Source organism: Corapipo altera, unplaced genomic scaffold (assembly GCF_003945725.1).
Source record: "Corapipo altera isolate COAL_440 unplaced genomic scaffold, ASM394572v1 0, whole genome shotgun sequence".
In the NCBI taxonomy this organism is placed as follows: domain Eukaryota; kingdom Metazoa; phylum Chordata; class Aves; order Passeriformes; family Pipridae; genus Corapipo; species Corapipo altera.
The window spans coordinates 76,125,922-76,146,217 of NW_020884872.1; the positions used below are offsets into that span (position 1 = coordinate 76,125,922).

General features: G+C 37.2%; 2 protein-coding genes across 18 annotated transcripts in view; one reads left to right on the forward strand and one right to left on the reverse strand.

Annotated features, from left to right (window-relative positions):
• AASDHPPT (aminoadipate-semialdehyde dehydrogenase-phosphopantetheinyl transferase) overlaps positions 1–2,870 on the reverse strand; it is a 29,759-nt gene extending 26,889 nt beyond the window's left edge. For all 10 annotated transcript variants that reach the window (XR_003526094.1, XR_003526114.1, XR_003526106.1 and 7 more), the window contains exons 1-2: positions 2,688–2,870; positions 1,625–1,850 (exon numbers count right to left, since the gene is read on the reverse strand). Coding sequence is in view for 6 of the 10 variants with exons in the window: in XM_027633900.1 (XP_027489701.1) it covers positions 1,625–1,850; positions 2,688–2,831 (370 nt within the window). In the remaining 4 variants the exon portion in view is untranslated. The remainder of the gene's footprint in view (positions 1–1,624; positions 1,851–2,687) is intronic.
• A 235-nt stretch (positions 2,871–3,105) lies between these two features.
• KBTBD3 (kelch repeat and BTB domain containing 3) lies at positions 3,106–19,356 on the forward strand. 8 transcript variants are annotated; one of them, XM_027668322.1, is made up of 5 exons: positions 3,106–3,220; positions 9,377–9,508; positions 10,283–10,549; positions 10,801–11,042; positions 13,766–19,356. In XM_027668322.1, the coding sequence occupies exons 4-5, from the start codon at positions 10,819–10,821 to the stop codon at positions 15,384–15,386; spliced, it is 1,845 nt and encodes a 614-aa protein (XP_027524123.1). In that variant the 5' UTR covers positions 3,106–3,220; positions 9,377–9,508; positions 10,283–10,549; positions 10,801–10,818; the 3' UTR covers positions 15,387–19,356. The 8 variants fall into 8 exon arrangements, with proteins under 8 accessions (XP_027524123.1, XP_027523350.1, XP_027524901.1 ...); XM_027665965.1 differs by lacking the exon at positions 3,106–3,220 and adding exons at positions 3,497–4,041; positions 6,953–7,085 and having other exon boundaries at positions 9,377–10,549; XM_027667549.1 differs by lacking the exon at positions 10,283–10,549 and having other exon boundaries at positions 9,377–9,719.
• The last annotated feature ends 940 nt before the right edge of the window (positions 19,357–20,296 follow it).

Consider the following 20,296-nt stretch of genomic DNA (forward strand, 5'->3'; position numbering starts at 1 on the left):
GATGAAATAATGAGAATAAAAAGAGAAAAATGAGTCAAGTTCTGTTTATATTTATTTGCCTCAGAGAAAAGTAGTGTCAATCAGGTGTTTGCACATAATAGACTACTTCCTTAAAAGAGCATTTCATGGAGTATTTTCTTAGATCAAATGAATTTTTCTGTAAAATTCACATACAGAAAATTTACTGTTTTGTGTCTTTTAATATGCAAGCCTAACATAAAACCAAAATATTAATGAGAAAAGTTGATTTTTATTGCCGTAAAATACTTAATTCTGGAAGAACATTGAGATTAGACATGTCCAGATCAAAGTAACTATAATGTGATAGGTAAGAAAAATTGCAGGCTGATTATGAAAGATAGAGAAAGAATTGTTAGTTTATTTACCTTTGCAATCCATCTAAGCTAAAAAATTGCATTACTGAAGAGAAATTCACTTGCACAGCAAGAAAGCTCTTGAACCTAAGAATCCAAACTTTTTTTAAGTGCTCCAGGCAATTTTTATTAAGCTATAATTATTTCCTAAGTCTCTGAAAATGTTCTACTTTGAAAGTTTAAGTGACTGGTAAATCAACATCACCTTGAAAAAAGGTGAGGAACTTTTGTAGAACTGTCTCTATTTGCAGTGCTAAAAACAGTTTCTCTTGTGGCCCACCTTCACCTTTGAAGAAGTCTGCATCTTCCAGTAGTTTCATTTTTCACATTTTAATAATGAAGCAGAAGTAATATGGAAAGAGGAGGCTTCTTATTGTTCACAAGTAAAACAAAAACAGATAGCATGGATTAAGTAGTGACGTAAAATATTTACGTGCACCAGGACTCCTTGTTACATACTAGCACACAATTAAATAGCAGAATTCTCAAAATTTTCAGCTGCATGATACTCTCTTGTATATCTGCACTGCAGATTTTGCATCTTCACTGGTGGAGCAATAAAGGAATACAAGAACTAGAACAGTGGAGACCTCAATCAAGATTCTGTTGGATAACATCACAAAATAAAGTACTTTGTATTTAAACAAGCATTTGAAAAATAACCAAACAAACCTACTGTAATGTACTTTGCACACAGAGAAATCTTTGTCCTTGTAGCTGTTCCAGAGAAACAGATTTATAGTGGATTCACCCTCTGAAATCTAATGTACTCAGCAACTGCAGAACAAGAGCACCACTCAGTGGAACTATCAGAGAAAACAATACTGGTAAAGTCAGTGTTATATATTCATAGCATAGAAATAAAAAAGGAGTTTCAGGTGATTCTACTAAGAAAAAAAAATTTCCCACTGTCACTAGTTGGAAAGTCATCCCTGCTTCTACCTAAGAGACAGAAAATCCATAATTAATAATCCATAATTATCTGCAGATGCTGATCCTTCCAGTATCATAGCACAATTCATGACTTTACTTTTCCAGGGTCCTGCTTTTCTAAATGGGAAATAGATTTATATTTGTCATAACAGAAATAAACAATGAGGAATGCATTTAACAATTAAAAAAACCATACATGCGCACACTCTTTTCTAATTACACTAAATTTCTAGGACACAGATTAGTTCTTTGGGAAATGTGAAAATGTTCAGTACTCAAACGCTACAGAATCTATTTTGGTCAGAATAATGCATTACCTGGTAAATTAGTCTTCATTATATCAATGCCCACTTGAAGCTCAGGCTCAGCTGCAAGGACTGCATAATCTCCTTGATGAGAGATATTGAAGTTGTAATTCGAATTGATACTGACTATAGTATTGGCCAGGAAAGGTTTTCCTTTTGATGTCCTTTGTAAGTGTACTTCATTCCAAGGTATGCACATCTTTTCTGCAATTAATTTCCGCATCAGCAGGCGACCAGCCTATGAAATAAAATGGAAGTGATTCATACAGAACTATCATGCTATCTGCAAAATATCCCTGGTTGCTAGAAAACCACCTGCCTGAAAAATATGGCTTTATTATTGCTGATACAAAGTAAGAGCGTATTTTAGCTGAATAATTTAAATTTCCCCCTTTTATAAAAGCCTGTGTCTACAAAGCACGAGTTCACCAGACCTGAGTATCAAATACATTTATTATCACTATTAGCACAGAGGCAACATAAGACCCAAAAGCAGTCCCAGCCTAGAAGAATCACAAAAACAGTTCCTTTCCCTACCTTGTTTACTTGCTTAGGATACTTCATGGCACAAATAACATTTTTACACCACCCTGAACGGTAACTGTCTCAAGCCTTCCTTGCAGTACAGCCACTCCATTACTTCGGCGCTAAATGAAATACTGAGCAGCTGAAAGTGACGGGTAACTTCTTACACACAAATTAGCAGGTCTGTATTACTAACACATCCTGATGTGAGATTTAAAACCTGAATCGTGTAGAATAGCTTTATTCTCTTACACACTACACTGCTGTCTTAGGTACAGTCTCCCAGGGTACACTGATTTTGTCTCCTAACTTGACACCCCGACACAGAACTTATAAAGTCTTTCACAGGAACTACTGACAGCAGACTGCAAACATCTCTTTTTGCTCCGCGGCAAAGAAGAGTTGCATACTTTACGCATCAAGCTTTGTACTTTACGATGCATTACTTCCCCGAAATGCCCTTGCAGAGCACGTATTCCTACGAGGAGTCAGACATCTGGGCAATGCCCAACCTGCAGAGAGACAGCCACGTCCCCGTGCCCCCATGTACCAAGGCGGCTTTGGCATCGCGAGCAAAGACAAACTGGCCGATGCGGTCCTTCTCCTCGGGCTGCACCAGCTGCGCGGCCAGCAGCCACTCCCGGCGGCGGGGGCGCCAGGCCCCGCAGGGGAAAGCCCAGCGCACGCTGCCCATGGCCCTTCACGGCCCCGGCCCACCCGGCCCCGCCACGACCCACCCCTCGAACACGGCGGGAGCCTATCGGCGTGCGGGAGGGACGGAAGGCCCCGCCCCCGAGGCACCACGACCAGTCCGATGTCAGAGCACCCCATGAGTGACAGGGGAATGCGCCAGGTACCGGCCTATCAGGGGAAAGGCGGTGCCTGCGGCGGAGCTACACCCGTGGTGCCGTCGGGGAGGAACCAGCTCGCGGAGATGGGCGGGCTCTGCCCTGGATTGACGGCCGGCGGAGCCATTCCGAGCGCAAGGAGCGAGAGAATGACACCAGAAGGCCCCAATCTGTTGGTGCGACTGCAGCGGAGGGTGGGCCAGAGCGGTCGGTGAGCTACGGGTGTTGGCTGCAGGTGGGTGCGCGCTGCTCGGAGGGAGCGCTCAGGGGGGACTGGCGCTTGGCCGGCTACGGAGCGGTGGCAGTGCTGGAGGCCGCCACATCCCGCGGCTGGGCCCCGGGGTCGCGCTTTGAGAGCAAGGAAACCCTCTGCCCCATCCCGCGCGTCCTGCCAGAATTAGTCCTCCCTTAGAATGAACGGAGCCGCCGCGGGGCGCACGCGCGGGCGGCCTGGGCATGCGCAGTGCTGGCGCTGGCGGCGCCGCCCTTCCCCTGCAGGCGGGGCGGGCGCCATGGCGGCCGGGGCTGAGGAGTTTGGGCATGAGGAGGTTGGGGATGGCCGGTAACCCCGGCCGGGGCAGAAGGAACGTAGTTGCCCTGTAGCTTCCGACTGCACCCGGCTTTGCGCGAGACAGGGGACGCGTTTATGCCGTGGGGGCGGGGGACGTTGGTTCTTGATGGCACCGTGACCGGTGAATGGCAGGTGATGCCCCCGGTGTCCCATCGCTGCCATCGGCGCATCCGGCTGAGATGTTGCCGTCAGCACATCCATCCTGCTGGTGAAGCCGTCCCAGCCCCTGGCAGAGCGGTCGCACTGGGGTGGCCTCTGCCTGCCCTGGCCTCGCTGCCTTTTCTTGCCCAGAAAAGAGGAGCCGATTGTCACCACAACAGATGCAACGCGCTGCATCACCCTGGTTGGGTTCTGGCTTCAAACGATCTGTCCAAACAAAAGCCTCTTCTATCCCGTGCTCGCTGAGAGCACTAAGAGCTCTAATGGTTGTCAGAATTGGGTTCCCACCTGCCCTCAATTACAGGCCATCTGTAAATCCTCAGAAGGTAATAAATTCGTTTGCCCTTTGGTTCTGAAGTTGAACCATGGCTAAAAATTTGGGGCCTGTTTGAAAATTTATAACCCTTCTTCTTGCTGCTTGCCTTTAGAAATACTTAACGCTTCAACCATTCTATATTGACCATGTACAAATGATGCAAAAGTATTGAAAATTATATTATTGCGAGTATTTCTTCAAATCCTTTTATTGTTGCTGTTGTTTAGAATTCACAGCTCCCTGATCATGAGGGAAAAGTGCTATTTCTACATGGGCCAGAAAGTCTTTGTGCCTAAAATACGTCATAGTTATAACTGAGTATATGTTGCTCTTTGCAAAACATTTTAAACACAGAAGTAGCATTTGTGTAGAAATATGTTTCATCAAGGAAACATATATGTTTCATCAAGGGTAATTATCATATTTCAAAATATTATTCCCATTTTATTTCATGACTTTGTGAAGCAATCGATGGAATAATCAATAGTATCCAAAGAAAGAGAATAAGTTAAGTGTCAGCAGAAAAGGATTTAACACTGTCAAGAAAAAAATCTAGGAAAATGCTATTCACTAATATCAAACTGTAGCTTACATTTCAAGCATTGTGATTTCCTTTTCCGGAGCTTGCAGTTGTTATTTTTGCCAGAATTAGAAGTGTAGCATGGCATTTTAATTCCGTTTTTTTTTTTCTGAAAATTAAAATTACAGTCCTTGATCTTTTTTAGCTAAGAAAATAATTTGCAAACGAACGTGATGACTTTGAGAAACTTAGCTTTAGGATAAAATCCAGTCAGTTTTAGTTCTTATAAGTGATTATTGCTTTATCTTAATGGATTCATGTATTTGTGAGAGAAGATGCATTTAACGATCCCTGCCTGCAGAGTAGGAATCTCCCACTTTTGTAATGCTTCCAGAGACCAGTGACATTTCATTCCTTCCTACTGGTATCGTGCTGGGGTTTTTTCCATGTTGGGTCTTTTTTCAATCACTTCTAAAGAACACAAAGCTTTAAAGTCTCTGTGTCACCTTTCAGTCTGAGAATACTATCTCAATATGTATTATTGATAAATGCCACTTTTGTGGATTAAATGCCTCAGAATGTCACATGCATTTTTTTTGATTGTCTAAAAATGATTGACTGAATATTATTTTTCATTGAAGTTCAGTTATTTATGAAGAAGCTGTGAGACTCAGTTGCATTGAAATTTCCAGACTAGAACCTGGAATTCTGTTAGTGTTTTCAATCTTAGACAGTTAATGACAATCAAAACATTAATACAATATAAAAATACAGAACTTTTTACTCAGTATTTATAGTTTAGTTATATTTTAAACCACTCCTGTCTTTTTAGTCAGCAATTAGAATTGTCACCAACTTTTTCACATATCTGTTCCACTCATACTCACCTTGGTGAATGTTAAATTAGATGTGTAGTGCAGAGTGATGTCTTTAAAACTTGTTAACAGATTATAAATTTCTCCCCTTTTGAATGGATAAGGAGTGAAAATAGCAAATCATCTTAATGGATATGTAGTAGACTTAATAATATAATACTTATTTTTAATATTAGATTTTAAAATGCTGACCTTGGCCTTTTCAAAACATAAATTATTGTACAATTAAGTTTTGTATGAAAAAAAAATCTGAAACTTCTCTAGAGAAATGTATACAATTTCTTCATCTTCATTGCTCTTCCTTCTTCATAGGTACATAAATCATGGTGTAAAATATCACCTCTTAACTATTTTTTAAAATCCTGTTATCCAGTAAGACATACTATCCAAGTTGGGAGAAGGCCAAGTGACAAACGTAATGTTCCACTGAAGAACAATTTATTTCTTATACCTGCTAAGAAGTATTAAGAACTATTTTTTTTAATTGTGAAAGGGTGTCGTAGCACATCTGCATTGTGCTGTCAGATGAAGCAGACAGATTGTTTTACAATTGTTTGTAAATACCAAAGTACCAAAAACAGGTTGTTGAGTTTAGACTGTTATTGCCAGCTATGTTGGTAGAGCAGAGAACAGTACTTGTGCTTTCTGAGTGGCTATACACCTCACGTAAGTTTGGTGTCCTTCCTGCTGGAACCAGTGTCGAGCTTCAGTCCTGTTACAAGTGTTTGGATGTGTTTATTGTCAGGCAGGCACAGCCATAATGTGTTTTTTCTGACAAGGTGATGACAGCTATATGTGATACTTATGTATACTCAATACTTTCATAAAACAACATCCCCCAGGCTTTTTAAAAGTCACACGTATTTGTATGTATATTTTTATCTTACTATTATAAAGTGATCAAGCAGTTTGGTCTAAGCCTTTTCTGGTGTCTTTCTGTACCCTTATCCAGGTGTTTGTGCTCCATTCTTATTACACACATTCTCCCTTTTTTAATAAATTTTCCTTGGTTATTCACTAAGAATTAATTGTACATCTTCCACCATTCTCAACTTCATCAGCACATTTAACCTTCTGTAACCATTTTATCTATTAGCTGTAGCAGCTAAGGCTATTATGATTGTTGGTTTAGCAAAATCTCAGCAGAAGCATTTATGAATATATGTACATTATATGTTCTGATCAGACCATTCACAAACAAAAGTTCATCTCTGCTCAAAGTTCATTTCACAATTCTGTTTGTTTTGCTCTTTCAAATTGGGTGGAATGGATGTGAACACCATTTCTAGGAGGTGGATTGCAGTGATTATGATTTTAGTGTATGCTATATCAGATATTCTGAAAAGGTCTGTCCTGGATGTTTTTAGTCAGCTATACGAATTTAACATGCTGCATTTGCAGTCTCTCAGTATAATCTAGGATTAAACATATATCCAGGTTAAACTGATACTCAAAAGGGCACCTGGACTTGCCAAAGGAAAAGTATAAGCAAATAAATGACTCATTTCAATTTCTTCTACGTACAGAATTGTAAGAACATTTAAGAAGGATTGTTGATGGTGCCAACTAAAAGAAAATCATCAAAAATTTATGTCTTTAACTATCTTTGGAAAGGGATCATTAGCATTGGTGAAGTAAAACAATTCCTCTAGAAAATCAGTGAGTGATTTTGGCAGCTGTTCACATGGTGTTGACATCAGTTAAACATCTTCTTGTAGCTTTTTACCAATAGCTTAGATGCGACTAAGAGGAACGTGTGTATATCTCATATTACGACTATGGACTTATCACACTTCTCAGTGTGGTTACCTGGCATCTGTGACAACGAGCTCATTGTGTCCCAGACTCCTCTGTCCCTTATCGTCTTGGGAAGAGGACAGTGTTAAATCGGGCAAGGATTTGGAACTAGATGATCTTTAAGGTCCCTTCCAACCCAAACCATTTTATGATTCTAAAACAGAGGAGTCTTGTAAACAGCAGAACTAACGAGCTTTGGGTCCTTATTAGTGGATTCTGTGACAGACTATAAGAATACTCTTCCCTTAGAGTTCCCAGGTGGTCCCCGATTTCATCCACCATAATGAACAAAATGAGCTTACTGTATGTAAGGCTGCTCTGTGGCCACGCACAGGCTGGCTGCTGCTTGCTACTTAGCTTTCAAGCATGCAGAATGCCCTGCCCCTCAACTGGAGATCTGCACAGATAGCTCTGAGAGGTACACATATGTCCCCCAATCGTGTATTATATGGGGTTGACCTTAATAACCGTGAAGTTTTTATGGCATTTCACTGTAATGGTCAACTGGCCCCTTGTTTGAGGTGGCTTTCAAGCAAAAAAAACCGTAGGGCAAGCGTATTAATTTTAAGGGAGTTTAGCTTTGGAATTGTTTTGGATTCTCTTTGGTGTTTTTTTGTTTTAGAAAACCAGGCTAATAGCTAATGGGGCATTTGTGAGTGTAAGATGTGTAAACATCCAGGATGTGAGCAGGGGATCTTTGTCAAGTGGTATATGATTGGGTCACGTACAGCAGTGCTCAGGGTTTCATGTGTCATGTTACAGGAGATGCTGGAAGGATGGTTGCTCTACAGCACAGCCATATGCTAAGAAACAAAAGTAGGAGTTCCCAACTCTAATGGACCACCTACTGGAGTTTGGTTTGGGGTAATCCATATAAAGACAGGCTTTGAAATTGGAATCCTGTGGAGTTAATAGAACAAATAAAAGGAGGCTTGTAGCCCAGCTTTCCTGAGCTACAGACCTATGCAACATATGTTTTCTACCCTTTTGTCAGTAACTTGATCAAATATTTATTAAAAAACCTCTATTGATTAATTCATATAGCTTTGTAGAAGAAAGTATGAAATAATTATAAATGCTAGTTGGCCTCGTTTAACATACCAAGTTTTAGCTGAATTGTTAAGATAGTTTGGAGGGCTCTAAAATCGTTAACAGATTCAGTAGAGTGGTAAATTAGTACCAAAATTATCATATAAATCAGGAACTGGCTACACAAAAGATGAGAATTGAATTTTTTTAATATGTATTTTCTTAATGGAGGCAAGGGTGAATTAGGCTAAGTCACAGCACGATATTCATTACTCCATTACTTAATGGTGGACAAAAATATTAAAGATACACTGCTGAATTTTGCTTTTAATAAAACAATGAGACACTGCTATTAGAGATTAGAATTAGGATGCACTAGATGTCCTGCAAACTGGAGTAGTGAGACAATGATGAGATCTTAACCATAATATTGTACAACAAATCTGATATCAGTGAAGAAAATTTAAGATCAAACTGGAGAGGATGAAGAGAAAACTGCAAGAAATAGGAAGGAAAACCAAAAATTCAGTCTTATAAGTGGACCTTGGAAAATTTGACAGTTATTCACTCTAATGAAAGTTGAGAGAAGATATCAACGCTCTTGATAATTAAAAGAGTGAAGAAATATACAACAGAAAATTAAGTCAAATTACAATTTAACAGAAGAACAAATATATGTAAGCATTAATAAATTGATTGTGTAATTAAGAAGTTTTCAGTCTCGACACCAGTGTACTGGGATAGTCTTTTTTGTGGTAATAGTGTGGTAAAAGAAAACTTTCTGGAACTTAGACTGCTTTTATGAAAGTGATTATATGATGTTTTTTTGCCTAAAATAGCAGAGATGGACTTGATGACAGTAGATGTTGCTGTGTTCATTATACAAAGATAAATATTACTGAAATTGGTAATTTTACCTACTGAAAAAAAAGTTGTAGGTTGAAGCTTGTTATAGAAATTACATATAAAAGGAGAAAGATGCCTACTATCTATTTTCAGTTCCAGAACTTTGTGAAAAGGTTTTGTTTAGAAGAAATGTTACTTCATGATTTATTGAAGTTGGGGCTTATGAGGCCATACATTATCAGAATAAATGGTGGTCTTGTTCTTCTGTATTTTCCTAGTTCCTCAGGCTTAGAATGGAAAGAGTGAATACGTGAGATTGTCTGGCCATGGGAAGGAGAAGATGCCTGCTGCACGGGTGCCAGTGCTGGCAGCAAGATCACTGGATCTCTTCTATTCCAGGAGACATGGAGGTCTCTTTGTGGTTGGAGCTACCTGACTAGATAAAGTATAGATCAGTCTGCTGTGAAAGTACCTCCCATGAGGAAGACTGCCTGATGCTTTAGTTTGCTCTGAATGTATCATGCTATCAGATAAGCCTTTTCATGAAATTAAAAACCAAACCCAGTATTTTTCTGGGTTCTGAGCTTGGCTTGGAATTTTTTTATCCCCTTGTCAATTCAGGTGGGCCATTATCTGTTGCTAATTTTAATTGCAATTGTGGAAGTAAAATCCTGGAATAAAACTTGCAATGCTTCTTTAAGCTTTAGAGTAGGCAACCTTGACTGAGATTTGCAGTAAGGGCAGTTTATGCATCTGCAGCGTATAAACAGCTCTTTAAATATGTGTAAATAAAATATACTCATGTTTAAAGCTTCTTTATGTTGACAAAGTGGAGTGAAATATTTTCACTGTAAAAAACAGTTAAAGCCAACTTACCATAGAAAAAGTACACTTCAGGATGGGGATTTTCACCAGAACCAAAACGTGGCTGCTGAAAGGGAGATTGCACTGTCTTAAGTTTAAATGGGTTCTGAAGGCAGTTAATTTACGCCACTGTAAATGAAGTGGGCAAACATACAGCTGCCTAGCAAGACCAGAGCTACAAGACAAAATCAGTTTTAGTTGACTAAACACTCAAAGGTGTACTGTCACCAAACTGTGTCTAAGTGACCTTATTTGGTAAGCCCCAGCAATCCTGTGATTCGGCCAGGCTGTTGGTGTTCGTTTGTATTCTGTTATTTCAGTCCGGAGTGCCTCATGGGAATTCACTTAGGAAGCAGTCTAGTAGCCTGTATCTCCCTTCCACTGCAAGCTGTAGAAAGATGAGCCTTTTGGAATCTAAAATATGCAAGAAAGTTTTCTTTTTCCAACTTCATTGTACATTAAATTGTAAGAGTTTGGGGTTTTTTGAGGGTAAGCCTAGGACTAGTCTTTCTCTTAAATGCCCATTAAAAATTTTATCACACTCTTTGATGTGCTTCCTGTGGACTTTACTGGAAAAATTCCTACAGGTGGGTATTATTTCTAGAGTTGTTCCTTGATATGTGGCAGATATTTTACTTTTCAAAATATGCTGTGTGTATATATTTTACAAAGGAGTATTGTGTAAAAGTCACTTGTAACACAAATTTCTAACTGTGCATAGGACTTACAAACTAAATTCACATTGGGAACTTTTTTGTTTGTTTTATGGTCTATTGATTTTGCTTGGGTTTTTTTTAATAATAAGACTGTAGAATCAATTACTTGTTTTTCATTTCAGGAATAGATTGAAGAAAACATGGCCAATCAACGGGATTACATTAGCAGACCTATTTGCAATGGGATTTCTGTTCCTGAAAATAAAATCAATTCCTTAGTGGCTGAAGGTCATGGACAACAGATTCTAAAAGTACTACAAAAATTCAGAGAACAAAATATATTTTTTGATTTTAAAATTGTCGTGAAAGATGAAATAATTCCCTGTCATCGTTGTGTACTGGCAGCATGCAGTGATTTTTTCAGGTAAACCCAAATTTGGCATGAGTTTGCAGGAAATAGATTCTAAGTTCTCTGGGGGGAGAGGAAAGAAATATAATTCCCCCCCAAAAAAAATCACAACTTACATACGTGTGCAGAGTTTTGAGCAAAGCATTCAAACATCATTTTAAGGATACACCAGGTGCATCTGTTTGTATTTCCAAAGTACCATGAGGACTCTGTGAATTCAGACAGCAGTCCATACTCTGAAATACAAGCTTCATACCATAAGTGTGTGGTTCTGCTCTTGGGTAGAACTGACACAAGTTATTTATATTTAAGAGTTACGTGTTGTCTGTATCAGTACTTAAAGGTCTGCAAAGATATAGTTTGACTTTGTATTGGACAGTCTATGTACTTTGACACATATATAGTGAAAAATAACAGGTTGGTTATAAATACATCCATTGAGCAATTGTGGATGAATTGTACACGGTTTTGGAATGGGACTGCATTTTGTTTATCTAAGATGAACGGTTGGTCTATAGATTGTCTTCAATTAAGACAGATGTATTTAAACAGATGTACTTTTTCTAAACTACAGATTTCAGCCTTTCAGCGTGAAATGGATCTGTGATCTTCCTTCTGGTGCTTAAAGCTATATGTTCTTAAGGAACAGCTAGATCATTCACATACAGAATATTAATTTATGAAGAACCTTGCTAGCCTTTTTATTAGTGAGTCTCAAACTTGCGATTCCATACTGAAAGTCTGTTTCTGAATACAGTGTTAAATAAAACAAAGCTAATACTCTAACAATGAAAAAATGGGCTCCTGGAAATGAGTTAATGACCTCAATTCAGTTGCCCATACATAGGTGACAAGTGTTATTTTCAAATGTCCTGGAATATCCCATGTTCTATGGGAGTCTGCCATATCTGACAGAAGATAGCTAGACATATGCTTAGAATTATTGAAAAAAAAGGAGAAATCAGATGAAATGAGCAATTTCTCCCCTGTAGCAGCACATTTTGTTTTCCTCTGACACAAAGAACTACTTGCATTTATTTCTTCACTGCTTGCCAGCACAGAGATGCTCTGGTAGAAAGAAATATTAGGATGAAATAGCTTCCAGTGGTAATTTTTAGAACTGAACTTATGCACATGGTAACGTATGTGTCCTTTTCACTACCTACAGGCTCTTCAGATGAAAATTTGCTAGGAAAGATCTCTCCCTACTGCAAAGAGTTGATAGCAACCATCAGATTCATAAGTCATCCTTGATTGCAAGGCCCATTTTTTACCTTCAAGGATGAAAAAGTACTTAAGTCCACTAGATATGTTTTAAAACAGAACACCTTTTGTCTTCCTTGGCCTTTGGACTTCTCCTAATTTTTTTTCCTTGTGTAAATCCAAGATTCAGCAATATTTTGATCCTTATTTGTTAGCTTTCAGAGTCGAGGCCTTTGCCTATATTGCTCTCCTGCTGGTATTGTTCCATTGCTATTTTACTGTGTAATTAGAGGTTTCTATCATAGCTCTTGGGTTAATGAGGAAAGGATTCTAAGTGTCATCATTTAGTATGCAAAAAGGTCTTTGGGACATGGGTGTCTCACTGTAATTTTATGTTCTTGCTCAGGAAGTCAAGCAGCTTCCTGCTTTACCAGACGTTTACTTCCCAAAGAAGGTGCTATACACAGTTTGTTTTTTTTTCTCTTTGGTTTCAGAAAAGGATGCAGTTTTAAAAATCCCATACCATACAGATACTTGTTGTATAACTGAACTATAATACTTTATTTTTAACATGAAGTATCCATGATATATTAATAATCCAGATTCTATACTTAGCATCTGGTTATTTATTTGAATCTTCCTCCACTATCATCTTTTGTCAAATTCAGAAGCCGTTGCTATCCCTGATGCTTTGGGTAGGACAAGGGATATTGCAGCACTATTCTGTTGCCAGCACTTTCCCGCTTGAAAAACTTTAGTTAATTTATCTTGCCACGTTAGATTGTGCGAAATAGTTAAATGTTATTACATATTTAGAATAAAGTAGTTAAAGTTGTAATAAAATTTCCACAAATGTACTTATCAATAATTCATTCCACAATTTCAATTGTCATTGTATTCAGTCACAGACTACTTTCTGCACAGTTTCATTGTGTCGTGCAATCCTATGTCAAAACCTCATTTTTTTTCTGACATTGGCCTGTACTCAAACATCTCTCTGTAAACTCCAAAGCAAGAATTAAGTTTCCTCATGTTTTTTTCTCCTTATTCACCCGTCACATACTTTTTATTTCCAGGGAATGCGCCCATCATCCATCCTGCCATTTGCTCAGGCTGCAGTTTGGAAGGCTTTTTTTCACTTAATTTTATGTATTCAACCACAGTGCATGACCTAAATCATGGGCCTTTTCTTACTCTGTATTTTTTAAATTAGCCTTTTCTTTCCTAAGGTGTTGAAACTGATGCTATCCTGAACAGTTTCACATTTTCTCTCACACTAAGAGCTGCACACTTCATTGCTCTCTGTGAAAATCCATACAAAATGCAGGTGCAGCTATCATTTTTTTAAGCCACCACTTTGAATATGTTCTTATCACCACTCCTTTTCTCTTCAAACATACCAAGTAAATGCATTGTTCTTTCTTATAAGAACTTCCATACTTTAGACGTATTTTAGATCAGCCTACCTTATTATACTCCTCTGCTGCTTGCTAAGTCTTTAATTCGTGTGTATATCTTCTATATTTTATTCGCAGAGCCATGTTTGAAGTTAATATGAAAGAACGAGATGATGGCAATGTTACTATTAGTAATCTATCACCCAAGGCAGTGAAAGCTTTTCTTGATTACGCTTACACAGGAAAAACAGAGATAACAAATGATAATGTGGAAATGCTCTTCCAACTCTCATCATTTCTTCAAGTTTCACTCCTTTCCAAAGCTTGCAGTGACTTTCTAATAAAAAGTATTGATCTTGTGAATTGTCTACAGTTGCTTTCTCTATCAGAAAGTTATGGGTCCATCCGCTTGTTTGATCATGCGTTAGATTTTGTACAGCACCACTTTTCATTGCTGCTCAGATCAAGTGATTTTTTGGAGATGAATTTTGAAATATTACAAAAATGTCTTGAGGCTGATGAGCTAAATGTCCCTGAGGAAGAATCAGTGTTGAAAGCTGTCCTCCAGTGGACCAAACACAACTTAGAAACACGGCAGAAATACCTGCCTAATTTAATTAAAAAAGTGAGACTACACCAGTTACCTGAAAAGACTTTGCAGGACTTTCTGCATTCTGAAGAATACTTACTTAAGAGTGCTAATTGCTCAGTAATAATCAGTGATGCAGTTAAAAGTGTGCAAAACTTCAGTGGACTGTTTCCAGATGCACGTCCTTCAACAACAGAAAAATATATATTTGTTCATAAAACTGATGAAGATGGAGAAAACAGACATACATTCTGCTACAACATCAAAACAGATAAATGGAAGGAACTACCACATACACACATGATTGATCTGCCAGGGTCAAGTTTATCTAGCTATGGAGAAAAAATATTTATAACTGGAGGATGCAAGGGGAATTGTTACAGGACCGTCAGGCTTCATATTGCTGAACCGTTTCATGATGCCACTGACCAAACCTGGTGCTACTGCCCAGTCAGCAATGAATTCTCCATAGTGTCAGCTATGAAAAAACCAAGGACAATGCACACATCTGTTGTAACCTTAAATCAGCTCTTTGTAATAGGTGGAAAGACCAGAGGAGCTCAAGAAACTCGAAGTCTTTTGGATGTGGAATCCTATAATCCTCTTTCCAAAGACTGGAAATCTGTAAGTCAATTACCAAGAGGTATCTACTATCCAGAAGCAAGTGCATGTCAGAACATAATTTATGTCCTTGGCTCAGAAGTAGAGATAACTGATGCCTTTAATCCATCTCTTGACTGTTTCTTTAAGTATAATGCCATGACTGATCAGTGGTCTGAGCTTGTAGCAGAATTTGGGCAGTTTTTCCATGCAACTCTAATCAAAGCTGTTCCAGTGAACTGCACATTGTACATATGTGATCTCTCCACTTACAAGGTCTACAGTTTTTGCCCAGAAACCTGTGTTTGGAAAGGGGAAGGATCTTTTGAATGCGCTGGCTTTAATGCAGGGGCAGTTGGGACAGAAGACAAAATTTATATACTAGGTGGTGATTATGCTCCAGAAGAAATCACAGATGAAGTTCAAGTCTACCATAGTAGTAGGTCTGAGTGGGAAGAAGTTTCACCGATGCCAAGAGCCTTAACTGAGTTTTACTGTCAGGTCATTCAGTTTAATAAATATAGGGACCCCTGGTCACCTGTACTGACAATTTGCTCTGGAGAATTTTGAAACTCCTGAATCAACAGAATCTATTTAAATGCACAAGTTTTAGAACAGATTTTTAAGTATTCATTTACAGATGGAGAAATAGGTACCTGTTTGTTTAAATCTTCAGTTTAAATTGTATGTTGTAGGATTGCTTTTGGAAGAGTCCATTAACATGTCATTCATGCTAGTTATTATATAGAAAGTATTAATTTTATATACAACTCTTCTCTGTAATTAATAATTTTGAAAATTATGTTACTTTTCAAAAAAGAATAGTCATGAGGAATTCATTGTGTAATACGTGCCATTATTTCTATAATATTCACAGTTGTCCTGGTAGACAAATTGCTAAATGAGAAAATTGACTGTGATACTGTTTCCCCTATGTAACTTAAGTTTAAAAGAAATCTACATTAGTTGTTGTTTTATTTAGATTTTTTATATTCATAAAACTGTAAGAGGAATTAATTGTCAACTTTATCTTATCAGAATGACCTTAGCAAGGGCAAGAGCCAAAGTGACCTTCACAGCATTAAAACCAGGTATCTAACTTGAAGAGACTGATAATTGCTATCATCTTACTTCAGCTCTTCAGTTTTACCCGTTTTTCTCCATCCTTGTGCCTTAGTAGTAGCTCTGTTTTCTGTTTCCATCCCATTACCTGTAGCAAGATAAACTTCAATAACATACTGCAGAGTGGGCAAGATTTCTACAGGATGGATGATTCATGTGATATCTTTGTTTCAGTCATGTTGTTAACTAAAGAAAAAACCCTTCAGGATGTTTTCTAACAGAAGTCTTCCAGCTCTGAAGTCTCCAGTGCTACCTACTAAGCAGTCACCAGGCTGCTTATAGCAGCAAGCTGTAAAATAAATTGTAGTTGTTGCTTTGGTTAACTATGGGAGAAGTTTGTATCTTGTCATACATCAAATACAAAGTTGCAAAACTACACCTGTATTAAAAGTCAAAGTAAATAGTATTTCTGAGGTGAAAAATCTTCTGGAGTGGTTTAAATGAATTAAAACACTTGTACTTCATGGTCATTTTAAGTGTTAAAATATTACACAGTAAACACTACATAATATATTGCTTGATAAACTTTCAGTAGTCATCTATTATAATGTTAAAATTGTAATGGACTTTTAGTATTAATATTAATCTAGGCATACATCGTGAAGTAAATTTGATCTCATGCTTACAGAGGGGGCCCTCTTTCTGACAGGAGAACAGTGAAATTAGCTAGGTTTCATAAATTCATTTGTAATCTTCTACAGCCTGAGAATTTTCTTTTTGTAGTAGGTACTCAAATAAGACACTGAGAGCCCTTATGTTCCTTATAAATATCATGTAAGCAGTAAGGTTGTCCTATGCCAGACAGAATGGTTCTAAACATCTAAGCATACCTTTTCCAAGCAGTTTAAAACTTAATAAAGTTTAGTGAGGCATCTGAAACATCTTTCATATGACTTGAGACGACTGTGCCAAGGTATCACATCACTACTGCATGTACTTTTTGCAAAACTCAAGCTCAATATTAATGCTTAAAGCTTAATATTGCCTAGAACATACTTCTGTTTTAAACAGTAAACAATGGAATTCTGTGATTAATTCTATAATTTGTTATCAGATACCTTTATAAATTTACATAACGTTCATTATAACTATTTTCATAAGTACATAAATTAAAATTATTCAGATTTGGGAAACATATTAATAGAGAAGAACCCTTCCACTCAATAATTCATTTGTATTAAGATGTGTGTCAGTTCTGTAGAAGTAAATAGCTGCTTGTTACAATATTTCAGGCAACTTCCACGTTTATTTTGCTTTTTTGCATAGTGAATCTCCAAATCATATTGTAACTACAATTAGCTAGGTAACCTCTACAATCATCTTATGGAAATGTAAATATTTTTATATTGGAACACAACTTTTTATTAGTACAAAGCAAATGTATTGAGTAGTATTGAGTAGAGAGAGGAAGAATACTATTCCTGCTTACTGAAACTCTAGGAGAAAAATAAGACACATAGGAGAAGAGCAGTGTTAGTATTAATAAAAGCTACTCAGCATAGCTTAGAGACTTCATTGACCATTAATTATTGCAGCTTGTCACATCAGAATATAAGGCCCAGTTCTCTTTTGCTTGTTTATTTGTGTTGGTTTTATACCTGAGTATTGTGAGAATGCAGTTTATGCAATGACAGAAGTAACATACTATACCCATAGTACATGGGTATAAATAGCTATGCAAATTGGAAGAGACTAGACAATTGCAAGGGTTTTTTAATTGCCACTGTCATGACCAAATTGCTGGATCACATAAACAGCGAGTGAGTCAGTCAGTAGTTCAGGTGATACTCTTTCCCCCAAGTTTTTTGTTACAGCAGCTTTTTTTGGCAGTCTTCCATCCAGCTACTTGCTATATATATAAGACTCTAGCATAGGACATCAGACAGAGCAATGACATATGAGATAACTTAGTGTGGATAGTGAAAACTGAATGAAGCTTAATTTGGAAAATAGACATGCTTCTTTAATATCCTACACTACACTTGCACAGGAACTAATGTCAGTTCCCAGTTTGACAGATCATTCATGGATTTCACATGATGTGGAGTTGAGCTTTTTTACTCAGTGATCAGGAAATAGTGTAGTAGTGTCAATTACTTTGTAGCATTGCTTACAGAAAAGTTACTGTGAAATAAGACTGATTTTCTTCAGTTAGGCAGGGAAGCCTGTATTACAGATCTCACAAAAGTAAAGAAGGTCATTTGCTACAATTCCACAAAGTATTAAATCTGGTAGCAGAATTGAATGCAGAAGAAGCTGTGTTAGAAAGTTATGGTTAAAAATAAGGCTTTCTTATAGAATTAAAAGCCTATATTCCAAACCCTGTGATTGATTGCTAAAGATGTAAGAAATCTCAATGAACTCAGCTACACTGACTAATATGGATTATTTGCATGAATAACTGCTGTAGGTCTGGATCAAATAGATTTTTCATTCTACTTTACACAGCTGTTATGCAATTTAAAAAAGGTCAGAAAGTCAGTACAAAGCGAGTTTTTCTATATCTTTTCTGACTTCTCAAAGCTCACAGTACTTTATGAAAAAGTACCTTCCTTAAAAAATAGTTGATGACTAATGATTACCAATGTTCTCACTGAAATAGAGTAAGATGTTTAAAACAAATTGCATGTAAAGCTATAATTACTATTTGCACTTAAACGATGTAACCAAAACATTTCTAATAGTATTCTATTTTATGTCACAGAACACGTTATAGGCATGACCAGTAGAATATACATGGAGATAATATATATTATATGTGGGATTTTAATATCCAGTGGTGATTATATTGGATAATCTTAATTTTTAAAGAATGCTATCAAAACATTTAGCACTTTGATAATGTTATCACACTGGTTTAGTTGTTAAAATAAATATCAATTATTCAGATGTTGATTATGTTTGCACAGACCTGATGATTATTATTTATTTACTAATTTTTGGTTTTCTATATTCAAAATACATTTTTAGTAAGTCAGTTTATTATTGTTAAAAATTTATTATATGCACTAAATGGAGTAGATTTAACAGGTCAGATTTATTTATGGTATTACTCCATGAAGAAAGCTGTTTACCTCCTCTGGTTAGTATTAGGTAGTAGGCAAAGTATAGGCTGTAGAACGTGCTGACTGCAATTTGTAATGTGGAGTATAATTGTAGATGTTTCTGTTTGTAGGTGACCAACAGGAGGCAGCATAAGATCTATTTTAATTAAAACAGCCTGTAAACAAGGATATATTTCACATTATTTATAGTTGACCATTATGCTCAATTTATTTTTTTTTCCTTCTAACATCCAATAAAGCATAGAGATCACTAACATTTTGCTGCTGCCTGGGCTCTGCTGGTATGTGGAAAGTATGATACTACATGTTTGCCAAGATGTTCGTTCTTTTGTGAATAAAAGCACTGAGCAACCGAATCCTTCTCAAGTCTGATTTTTTTTTTTTCAGTCAGTTTCAAAATACTAAGAATCTACAGTGTTTCTAATGTGGTTAACTCCTTTTTTTTCCCCTCCCCTTTTTTTTTCCAACTGGAGACCATTTTGAATGTTAGATTATAAGCAAAAATGCAGTTAGCGTGCATGAAAACTGCAGTGAGGGGGTTTTGTGATTATCCTTGGACCTTGTATTTGTGTATCATTTGCATAAGTTGCTGTTCCCATGCTGAAAAGTTCCAAGTTTAGCATTGTAAGGTACTCATTTAAATTGTTTTTTTTTTTTTTTATTAGATCCATACAGCTCAGATTGATAATACAGGGGCTTTTTAACAGTTTAAGTATTGCAAATGATTAGGTATTTAGTTTTACTGAAATAGACTTCCATCCTATTAGAAGTATGGAATAAAAGGAAAATATAAGCTACTTAGTCTAAAATTCACATGCAAAGGGTGCAGAAATGGCATCAACACAAAGTGAGGGAGCCCTAGGTTGTCTTGCATTCTTCCAAAACTTAAAATTCTGTAAGCCTCAAACCTCTGTATAGATAAAATAGACTTACAGTAATACAAGTTATCTTCCAGTGCTTTTGCCCCACACCTAGCAAAAGCCATTTGGAGATACCTCCAAAGTGTTCCAACAGTGTTCACAATGTTAAAAGCTTATATTGAACAATGAAGGAATAAACAGACCAAATTTGAGAGCTCTAATTGTGTAACCCTGGGGACAATGAGAAGACAATTGCATATGAATTGTTCTACAGAACCATGGACTTGAACAATTCACATCTGAGCTATAAGCCATATGGTGGGGCTTCTCCTACTGTCATCAAAAGCAAGTAATAGAATAAAGTACACATAAATTATACATAGATTCAAGACATATCCTACATGAATGAAGGAAGTCCAAGGATTTTTGTTGG

Excerpts from the sequence above, each read along its gene's own strand:
- KBTBD3 (XM_027667549.1), top strand. The coding sequence starts at position 10,819 with ATGGCCAATCAACGGGATTACATTAGCAGACCTATTTGCAATGGGATT. Across the intron at positions 11,043-13,765 it reads GCATGCAGTGATTTTTTCAG|AGCCATGTTTGAAGTTAATA; the intron begins GTAAACCCAAAT and ends TTTTATTCGCAG.